This window comes from Polistes fuscatus, unplaced genomic scaffold (genome assembly GCF_010416935.1).
Source record: "Polistes fuscatus isolate 324 unplaced genomic scaffold, CU_Pfus_HIC Scaffold6, whole genome shotgun sequence".
In the NCBI taxonomy this organism is placed as follows: Eukaryota; Metazoa; Arthropoda; class Insecta; order Hymenoptera; family Vespidae; genus Polistes; species Polistes fuscatus.
The window spans coordinates 12,171,839-12,183,963 of NW_025113140.1; the positions used below are offsets into that span (position 1 = coordinate 12,171,839).

Below are 12,125 nucleotides of genomic sequence, written 5' to 3' on the forward strand. Positions count from 1 at the left end.
CCTACCTGCTTAAAATTAAAGTTATCACATTCGTTCAGAAAAGTATGCTTTCTGTCTATCTTATATATTTAGAAAGAGCAAACAAACATGTCAACACGTTCACACCACGATTCTCTTATATACCACCAGGGTGCAAAAGCCTGAACTAGAGAGCATACACCAACCCTCGGGTGCACCTCCGACACCCTAGTTCAATCGCGTGTTTTCTAAACTTATATGCTAATGGGAATGCGTACAGAGTGCTGTAATCGGCTGCCAAGGCTAGTGATTATTGCAAAAATGACTAATTCCAAAATACAGGTACATACTAGTATATATGCATACTAGCAATAAACATTATTAAATATAAAAAATTTCGTATTTATATATATGACTCTACAATTAAAAATTTATGTATATGACTCTTAATTAAAAACTTTTAAAAATGCGCGGAATATTTATCCCTAAACGATGTACAATAAACACTACCTAATACGTACACACAGGTGCAAGGTACAACGTGCAACCACTAATACAATTACAGCTGCCAATATGGGAAACAATTACAACTAAACTAATACTAACCGTTTCTCACTCATACGTGTAACACCTGGGCACCCGCATAAATGAGAACACAAAGCATAGAAGGAGAAACAGGAGATTATTATATTAGAAGATATGATAATCCTGATCTGAAAATTCAATAAAAAATTTCACTAAAAGCCGGGCAAAGACTCTACAAGCCGATTAGTTTTCACTTTTTGTTTGTAAGAGTTTAAGAATTTAAAAAGAGAAAAACATATATGTGTGTATATAGAAAACATCAGACGACTCCTTCCAATAAGTTAGCTGTTCTAATGAAAAAACTGGGCTTTGAGCCACCACTTAACTGCTAGAATCTATCCGTCGCGAATGAGTTTGTCTTCTTGCTTATTTATTTAAAATATCGAAGTATTGATATATCAAAATTAATCGCGATTAGATAAACTAAGTACGAAGCAATGCATGTAAGACATTTATTAAATATTTTTCTGGACGAAAACGAGTAAATTAATGCCCGATTTCACCACTACTAACCTCGAACAAAACACGTAATAAAAAAGAAAGTGCATTAATTAATTGCATTATTAATTAAATGAATTTAACCGGTGAAACAAGAAAACCTATCCTGAACTAATATAAATATACAATACAATATACAATTTTCATGAGTAACTCCTAGAAAGGAATTACTCATGTGCTCGTCACTAATTTATTGGAATAATTACAACCAGTAACTCGTGCCGATTAGGACCTTTCATCCTCGACATGATTGAGCACTGGAAGGATTTTAAATTTTTTGACTCACTGCGTAAAAAGTTCTACGATGTCTCCAAAACACTCCTACTTTGCAGCAAGTATTGTAGTCTAACGACCAAAGAGTTCCTCGATTTGCCAGTAAAGAAGACCCATCAAAAATCCATCGAAGATCCGTCGAAGATTCATCGAAGATCCATCGGAGATCCATCGAAGATCCATCGAAGAACTCATTCTACGTCTTTGAAAAGAAAGACAATCTGTAGTCATATCTGTAAAATAAAATAGATCGATCGAGTTTTTCTGTGCGATGTGATAAAGTTTTTAGTGTATATTGTGTTTATTATATTCTTTATTTTTTAAATATTAACAAGATACGTATATCAAAAATAGAAATTAAGTCCTCTATGAATTTAGTCCTCTATGAAAGTACTTTTATTAAATATTATTTATATGACTTTCCGAATATTGCGAATGTGTATAAAGGGAATAATCCACCTAATTAACAGAATTTAAGATTATATATAACGTTCTGATTTTAGTATTTTTATCATTTTTATGTAATTCTTTCAACAAAGATATATTTGTTTTAATGTTCTTGCGCAGTGATGATTTCGAGGAGCTGGGCTAAAATTTTCATCTAATAAAACATCAGGTCGAAGTTATTTAATATTCAGAGTACGTTAATAGGTATGTAATGTTAAAACCAATGCATATGTGTTTAAAAAATCTAAAATATAATTATCGATTAATTAATAATTATTTAAATTCTTTAATTCACTCTATTAATATTGTAGATTTTTTAAACACGTATGCATTGGCTTAAACATTACATACCTATTAACATACTTTGAATATAAAATAATTTTAATGGGATATTTGTCTGAATGAAAATTTTATTACCCGAAGTCACCACTGCACAGGAACGTTAAAACAAATGTACATTAGTTTAAACAATTACATAACAATTAAAAGATTACTAAAATGAGAGCGTTACAATCTTAAAGATTATGTATTAGGTGTATGATACCCTTTATACACATGCGCAACGTTTGGAAGGTCTTATAAACAACATTTAATAAAAGTACTTTCATAGAGGACAACGTCTCATTTCAACGGTGGATTTCGAAGGGGACGGTACATAGATCATATATTCCGATCTTTTAAACAACAATAGATATTTCTATCGATTAATTAACAATTATTATAATATTCTAATACACTCTACTTATATTTCAGATTGTTTAAGCACATATGTACTGGTTCAAACATTGCATACTTATTAACATACTTTGAATATAAAATAATTTTAATGTAATATTTTTCTAGATAAAAATTATATTATCCAAAATCATCATTGCACAGGGACGTTAAAACAAATGTATATTAGTTTAAACAATTTCATAAAAATTGAAGGAATGTTTAAATCAGAACGTTGCAACGTGATTAAGCTTTTAATCTATATTGTCTTTATTTTACTCGTTATTTTGTAAATATTAAATAGGAACGTATACACCTAATAGAAAAATAGATTGGATAATGATAATTAATTATTGGATTAATAATTAGATAATTATAATTAATAATAAAATATATATTTAATTTATGTAATAAATAAATTATGTATGTTTTTCTGTTCTGTGTGATAAGGTTTATAGTGTATATTGTCTTTATTCTTTTCGTTATTTTTTAAATATTAACAAGATACGTGTACCTTAAATAGAAAAATAGACAAAATTTTTGATTTATTTAATAAATAAATTATTATATCAAGCGTTTGACTAGCGTGGTCATGAAGAAAATTGAGTTACGTACGTGTGTACGTACGTAAGCTTGTGTGCGTGAAATCCATTTCTATGGATTCTAACATCGAGGAAATATATAGCAATATAATCTAAATGGTTATCGGGAATTTCTAATTGGTCACTTCACGTCCGAAATATAAGACCAATGATGATCAGCGAATCAGCGTTCTTTTCTTTTTGGCCGTCGTGGAGATCGCAATGTAGCATTGTCGTCTCGTTAATCTCAGGTAATTAAAAAATATTTTCTAAAATAAATAATTTTCCTATTTACTAACCGATTCTTCTAACAAATGATTTCCAAATGATATATAGATATATAAGATTATGGTAATGTCGAGGATAAAAAATATTTGCGTAGAAAAAATTCCATGTACATTGGCATACTTTTTTTACACAATTATTTTCTTTTTTTACAGTATAATTTCTATAGAAATCGACTTATAATGGTCAATTTTTATTGCTTGGGTTAATAAAGTATATATTTCGACAATTATTATGTTCCTATGTCCTATTTTTAACACATTATTCACATTAAATGCGATTTTCGTCGAATATACACACTCACATATATACACACATATACAACGACGACACGCGTTATATATTTGATTATATATTTTGATTATTATATATTTGATTTTCTTTATACTGTACTAATGTAATCTTATTTTTTTTTTACTTTTTTCAGGTTTCCAAGCATTGAGAAAATACATCACGAATATAAAAACCTAACCTCAATGTTGTTTAAATATTTTTATCTATTTCATATTCGCGAGGTAAGGCTATCTTCTTCCTTTTAAAATATAGAGAAATATAATAGAAATAGTGAGAGAGAAAGAGAATGTGTGTAGGAAGAGGAAGAAGGAGAACAAGAAAAAGAGAGTGAGTCAGAAAATGGGACAGAAAAAATGACAATACATTTTGCGTATAGACAATAACGAGAGTTACGTACACTTTCAGAATACCCTCGAGCCGAGGTCAAAACAAAGTAACCGTATGTTAGACACTCTAAAGGATAAGCAGTGTGAGATCATCATTCCCTTTCTGTCCTTCGACGAATTAAGATCTAACGAACGTGACTTATTATATATATATATATATATATATATATATATATATATAAACAATTTAATAATTTTATTTCTAATCTCATCATTATTGAATTAATCGTTTAAAAAGTTTTCTATAGTATCGTGTGTGTGGACAGTATAACAATTGATACACTTATTATGTTATTCTTTATTGAGTTTACTACTACAGTTATTGTCTTCTTTAGACTTCTTTAAAGATTTTTATTAACAATTATTAACAATATTGTAAACTCCCCAACACATAAGAACATAAGACTAACTAACTGCTACTTCCTACTCCTTCAGCACATAAGAACATAAGATTAACTAACTGCTACTTTCTACTACTCAGCACATAAGAACATAAGATTAACTAACTGCTACTTCCTACTACTCACTCCGTATTCCGATTGCCCTTTTATACTTTTCCGTCGAACAACGGAGCATCGGCCCCCCTCCATGGGTGACGCATACAGCCCATGCTCCTCACATTCAATCTTAAGAATATCGATGCCTAATCAAACATCCGCACGCACTCACACTAGTGCAGGCGCCAACGCGCACGAACCTGCATAAGCGTTTACAATATTTTATATTTTATATGCAATTGTATACAAGTAATGAGATTTAGGCAACTGATATTGCCTGGGTTTGTATATTAAAATACAAAGCCAGCACTATCAAACAAATAGTTGCATATTTTGACAAATTCCACAAATATTGTTTAACTGTTACTTTTAATAATTTCTATTCTTTATGATAGAATATTTTTTAAAGTGTGCTATGCCTTCAGGAATGATTCACAGGGAATATTGTATTATAATATAATCTTTAGTATGTTTCAACTTTTCAGATTTTTTGTTTTATTTTATTTTATTCATCGTTATCCTAAGGGTAAGATACCAATTCTGCAATCATCAATGAAGACTAGAAGTAAGTATATTTTTGTATCAAACATTTCTATGATAACTTTAATGGTTTTTTATTATAACGATGATATTAATCATTCTTTTTCTTTTTCTGTTTCAAAACATCATTGCAATCGAGCGCGTAGGCAATGAAGTACTCGTGTGTTGCATCGTTAAAATAAAATACAAAAGAATCAGATAGTAGAGTCAGTGTTGTACGCCGTATGTAAAAGTGTCGTTTTTTCCGATAAACAAACTACGTAAGTTTCTTATATTCGGTTTAAACGTGTGCTCATCGTCATCCTAAGGGTAGGATACCCATCATGCATTTTATAACATGTTTTTATAACAATGATGTATATAATCTTGTTTTTATTTCTGTTTCAGATCATCGTTAGAATAGTGCAGTGTTCACATTTTATTAATTAAATTCATTTGGAAATTCGTTTAACACTAGATTTGTTCATTATTGTTTTGTTTACTATTTTTTAAAAGCTTACAAACATTTTTTGAATGAAGAAGTAGATAGAAAGGAAGAATTAATATTTACGTATATTTCATTATGGCATTAAAAATCAACATATATTTTAAAAAAATAATACTTAAGTTTTATATATATGTAGCATATATAGCTACAAAATTTGAAATGAGTCAAATTGGCTTAATCCATAAATCTAGTGTTAATTGAATTAACTGCAAGTAATACAGTTCTAGAGTCAGTGCATTATCATCGTCATCCTAAGGGTAGGAGAACCATCGCGCATTCATCAATGAAGACTCAAAGTAAGTATATTTTTGTATTAAACATTTTCTCAATTCTTTTAATATTTGTTTGTTATAAAAGCGATATTAATAGTTCTGTTTTTTTCTTCTGTTTCAGATGACTATTGCAAACGTGCGCGAAGCAATATACGAGAGTGTTATATCGTTTAAATATAATTAAAATCACGGAATAAAAGCACGTCGTTCATTCATTTCAATTTCGTCGCGTTTGCGAACTATTTTTGAAATTTATATATAAAATTAACTGCAACCAAGGCAGTAATTGCATTAGAGTTTGTTCAAGTAAAGTTGTATTTTTATCTTTAAACAGTCGCATAGACTGCTCGCGTATTAGAGTCAGTGCATTAATGAAGATTTAAAGTAAAGTGTGTGTAATTTTTGTACTTGCATTGACTACGTGCAAAGCAGTCTTTGGAAGCAATTGTAGAGTCACTGATCGGGCGCATAATAAATTAAAATCATACGCGAATTAGAGTCAGTGTTGTTCGCCGTATAATAAAATTTCGGTTTCGCGATAAGAAACTCATCTATAGTTTCTTATTTTCGTTTATACAACGTTTTTAGATTCACGTGAGGTGCATCGCCATGGTGCAATTGAGTTTCATCACATTGGAATGTATTGTAAGTATCTACTTTAATTTACATTTTATTCGATTTTATTTTATATGATTTTGGATTATATTGCAGATAATTTATTGTTATGTTCTATTTTATATTACAAATAAGACGATGGATTTCCTTACTTTTCAAAGATGTGGAATGAATTCGTCGATGGATTTTAGATGGATCTTCGACGGATTTTTGGTGGATCTTCGATGGATCTTCTTCAATACCAAATCGAGGAACTCTTCAATCGTCAGACTACAATACTTTCTGCGAAGTAGGAGTGTTTTGGAGCCATTGTAGAACTTCTTACGCAGTGAGTCAAAAAATTTAAAATCCTTCCAGTGCTCAATCATGTCGAGGATGAAAGGTTCTAATCGGCACGAGTTACTGGTTGTAATTATTCCAATAAATTAGTGACGAGCACATGAGTAATTCCTTTCTAGGAGTTACTCATGAAAATTGTATATTGTATTGTATATTTTATATTAGTTCAGGATAGGTTTTCTTGTCTCATCGGTTAAATTCATTTAATTAAGAATGCAATTATTAACTATGTTAATATTAATATATTAAGTATGTGTGAGAACCGTGGAGTTATTGGGTGGATATGTATGTTTACTCTTTTTAAATATTGTTAATTGGCAGGCAGGTAGCATACTTTTTTGAGCGATTGTGAAAACTTTAATTTTAAATAGGTAGGATCCAGGAAAGGTACTAGGCTTGCTTCCACTCCTGAGTGGAAATTCAGCCTCCTGGTTTATACAGAATTGTTACAAAATTATATCATTTTATTCTATTATGCTTGCTCTGTAAATTTATTTTGTGATTCTTCTGTAATCTTTAGTATGTATCATGATTCAAAGAGATTTGCAACGATTTGAAAGATTCATTTCTATTTCGATTCTATCTCGAACAAGATAGAGTCGAACAAATTCGCAAATTCTTTGATGAATTTGATACTTAGTTTCAAGTATTATAACTAGCACTTCGCACTATCGCGATTTAGTTTTTGAAATATTTAATATAATTCAGCATAAAGAATAAATAGAATAAAAATATTGCAAGTCAAAATATGCATTACATTTATAGTATTATTTTTGTTTCAATTCAATTTTATTACTGAATAGTAAAAGTGCAACGTATTACTAGGTCATCGATTATAATTATCTGCTTGGACATTGATTAATTGTGCTCGTGGACCATGTCGAAGAGGTCCCCACTTAATTGTGGCTGAAGAGAGCAACTACAACAGACTATTAAGTTATTTTCAAACGTTTAACAGCAAGTTCGAACTTTTCAAGAAATGTGAAGAAAATGTGATGAGTGATTTTTTCCGAGCGACACGACGAAGTTGTGTTGGGTTACGATGCGCGGTTTAAAACGATTTCAAATTTTGGCATGAAGTCGTCTTTCTTCTTCTTCTTCCTCTTTTTTTTCTCAAGCGGGTCACCCATCCAAGTACTAATCGTACTTATCTAAGTAGTTCTATCACTGCACCATGGCCGTTGACGCATAAGTAATTCGATCTATCTCCCTTATATTTAGTGTGGATAATATCTATATTTTGATATTTTCTTTTTTTTTTTTTATTCTTCCTATATATAAGACTATTTATGGTGTAGGTCGAATACAGTTAAAACAAAATTGTGTTTCTGTAACGAGAAAAAACGACATTAGTGTTCGTTATAAACCGTATCGTCCCTACTGCTCAAGTAAACGCTCGCGACTGATCTCGCAACTCTATCTATCCCCCTCTTTTACAACAGCTGACGTATGTCAGTTGTATGTACCGACGATTTTGACTAACACGGTAAATTAATAAAGAATATTTCTTTACATCTTCCTCCGAAGGAGAAAGTTTACATTTTCTTATTGATAATGTACAAATAATATAACTATTTATAACCAAATCAGCAATTACAAAACCCTCTTTTTTACCTTTTTTTTTTTCTTTTTGGACCGTTTTGCTGGTAAATTAATTTCCCTTCCCTTTCCCTCCCGAAGGAGAAAATGTTTACATTTTTCTTATGAATAATGTACAAATAATATAACTATTTTATAACCAAATCAGCAATTAACAAACCCTCTTTTTTTTACCTTTTTTTTTTTTTTTTTTTGGATTTCCCGTTATTGCTGGTATTAATTTTGATATATGGAATAAATTTAACCTTTGTCTTTTCCGTCCCATATTAATTTCAAATATTGAGTTCGAAAATTTTCCCAATCTGATGCATATTTTCTTTATCTCCTACATTTCCCTATCTTTTCTTGTTAAACACTACGCATATCCACTTTGTTAGCGTGCTTTAACTTATCTTCGAATTGATTGAAAGTAATCTTAAAAGAATCTTTACGAGTTTCTACGTTAACATTTTTCTCCGAGATAAATTTTGTATCATCTGTTTCGTTATTGAAATTAGATTTAATGGGAGATATAATTTCACCTTCTTCCAAAGAATCATTACTATGTATTTTAATTGATTCATTTAAAAATCATTTGTTTTTTTCACAACATTTATAGCTTTGAATTCGTTTATTTTACCTTTCCTTTCGCAAGGAGTACTTTCACGATCTTCCGAGTTCCTATCATACGTTTTATGTTTGGAATATTTTCTATCATCAGTTTTATAATTCGTCCTTATCTTAATTTTACTTCTACTTCTTTCATGTAATACAGATTTAGTGTCATGTAAACTAGAATATTTGTTTCCTCTACTTTTCGACGAATGAAAATCCGTAGTACCATATTTTTCATTAGGTCTACTTTTATCTTTATAAGATCTATCGGAAATTATTGAAATATTGTCTTCTTTATCCTGAGAACTTCGTCTTCTGTCTTTATCTCTGTATTTATTTCTGTAATCCTTGTTGTATCGATCATCATAATGTTTATATTTTCTGTCAGAGTGTTTAAAAACAGGCGATCTATTTCGTTTATGACTATATTTATCTTTTTCACGATAATGTTCGATACTATCTTTGGAATAATTGTTATGATCATTGCTAGATTTTTTTATAATATTCTTTTTCTTTTCTATAAGATGTGCTATGTGATCTTGAATCTTTATCATACTTCTTATTACTCCTAACATTTCTTTCTGTATAAGAATTCCTATTTAATTTATTTTTTGTACTCGCCATTTTAAATCCAAAACATACATCTTCATCAGAAATATTAGTTTTATCAGTAAAATTACATACAACTTCTTTATTTTCTGAAATTGTATCATCCACATTTGAATTCAGTATACTAGGGTATGAATGATTTTCTTTGTTATAGATATTAATATGTGTATTTTGTTTCTTTTCTTCTTCTTCTTCTTCTTCTTCCATTATCTTCTTACGGCAACGTTCTGTATAAACAGTAGTACTAGCAATATGAGGTACTGGTAACTTTTTAGAATGATACTTTGTATTAGAAAATTGATTATTTAAATGCTCGTAATCTTCTGTTTGATCCTCATTGAATTGATTAAAATTAACGCTTTCAAAATGTTGAAAATTTGTTTCAGAAGAATTACTGGCAACCGGATCATATTTATCGTTATTTGAATTAAAATTTGCTAACTTCGGCATCAAAGTTTTCTCATTCTCAGTGTACGTTTTTGCATGATTATATTCGTGTACATTTTTTTCAGATAATTGCTGCACTGATTTGTTACAATCTTTCACATTTTTATTAAAATGACCCCTCCTAAAAGTCATATCATCAACTTGCTTCCTAAGCTCGGCTATCATTCTATCTTTACGTGAAATTTCAGCCTTTGCTGTTTTAAGCAGAGAAGATAAGTTAACCTCTAAAGTTTCCTTTAACTTTTTGGGCGTTTTCTAGTTGTAATTTAAGTTCGCTAACTTCTTTTATCAATTTTTCACATTTTTCAAAAATATTTTCATTATCTTTAAAATCTGTTTCATCATTGTAACTAGGCAAGTCTTCATAAATGTCGATATCTTCGCTAATCTTTTGGTTTTTTTTTCCTCCACTTGACTGACTGTTAAATTTTCATCTTGCATCAAACGGAATTCTTTGATGCAATCGAGTCCGATAAGAAATTCATTGTCGAACTTTTCTTCGTCTACTATATAAACCTTCATTTTTTTTTCCATATTAAAAATTTTTATACTTAAAGTGATGAAACCACTAGCTCTTCTTATGCCATTGATCGTTTTAATCTTGTATTTTTTGGACTCATTGTATTGAGGAAATAAATTAAAAAATAAAATGAGAAGAACACCGAGCACCTTACAATTGCCGTGGTCAGATTTTAAATAATTACGTTACAAAATAGGTGATGGTCACGTGTTACCGTAGTGAGTTTTGTGAGAAGTCTGTTGTAGATTGAGAAGACTTATGAGACGTATGGATTATATTAATCCTGTGAGAAAACTTTTAGAGATTATATTAATCTCTTGAGTGTTCTGAGTAACGGAACGAGCTCGATGATGAGAAACTGAGATGACTTTTTGAGCACGTCGTAACCGTATGAGAATTTTGAATGTACTGTGATGGCTGCCGGAAAAGCCGGTGTTACGAAGATTCTTCTAGAGAATGCTGGGAAAAGTGTGTCTTCATCACGCCACAACTGTCACGTGGCGTCGTTTGATTTGAATGCTTATTCCCAAACACATTGGATTTTCCATTTTTGATTTTTAACAGCTTTGAACTGATTAACGAAACATTCGCACCAGAGTCATAAATTCCATTAACCTCCATTTTATTGTCCAAGTTTACCATTACTTTTATCAATGGCAGCAATACTAGTTTTTTTGGCTCTTCAACTTCCAGTTGTGAGTTATTAACTAATTTTATTGGATTTTTTTCTTCCTCTTTATCCGTTTTTGTTCTGAACCAGCAAACGCTTTCGGGGTGGTATCTATTTTTTTTACCCATTAATTCGCATACTTTACAGGGATTTTCTTTTTCTACTTTATTTTTGTAAGTTTGAGGTTGATTTTTTTTTCCACTGAAGCCTCCTTTTTCTACCAAGTATTCCAGACTTTTGATCCTGTTTAACAGATCTTTCGTTCCTTTGATTTCGTTTCGGTCGATTCTATCCGTGATGTAGTCTGGCAGACTAGTGGCGATCAATAATACCATCATTTCCGCATTCATATTTTTATCTACTTCCAGAAGTATTTTTTCTTTTTTTAATGCATAGTCCAGTAATGAGCCACTTATATATTTAAAATTTATAGCATATTTTGCTGTTGACCATCCCTTATCTGAGTAAATATCAACGAAATCTTCTTTCCAATCTGCCCAACTCGAATTTATGGAGTGTTTCATTAACATCGAACTGTACCAGTCAACGCAAGAACCTTCTAAGAACAATCTCAGAATTTCTATTTTTTCCTCATCTCGTTGCACATCCAGGCGTTCGCATTCTCTTTCGAATAGATCTATCCATTGGGTAACATTGCTCTTTTTGTTGGTGAATTTTTCTAGAATGAACCTTTCTGAAGATGACTTAATTGTCCTCTTTTGTTCAGTCGTTGTTTGGGGACCACTACTTAAAGTTTATTTCAGATCTTCTTTTGATAGGCCGTTTGAATTATTAGCCTTCGGTTCTTCCCATCTTTCTTCTAATAAAATTTCCCCGAACTGGATATTACCCCCTTCATCAATGTATTCAGCCCGCAATTCAGAGTTCAATGTAATCCACGCGTTTCTCTTCTGA

General features: G+C 30.6%; 1 protein-coding gene across 1 annotated transcript; it reads right to left on the reverse strand.

The window, feature by feature from the left end:
* Positions 1-8,718: 8,718 nt before the first annotated feature.
* LOC122523333 (myb-like protein F) lies at positions 8,719-10,542 on the reverse strand. The gene is made up of 5 exons (XM_043645008.1): positions 10,441-10,542; positions 9,792-10,260; positions 9,649-9,662; positions 8,990-9,545; positions 8,719-8,846 (listed from the first exon to the last, which is right to left on the reverse strand). Exons 1-5 carry the CDS (start codon positions 10,540-10,542, stop codon positions 8,719-8,721), a joined length of 1,269 nt encoding a protein of 422 aa, XP_043500943.1.
* Positions 10,543-12,125: the final 1,583 nt, after the last annotated feature.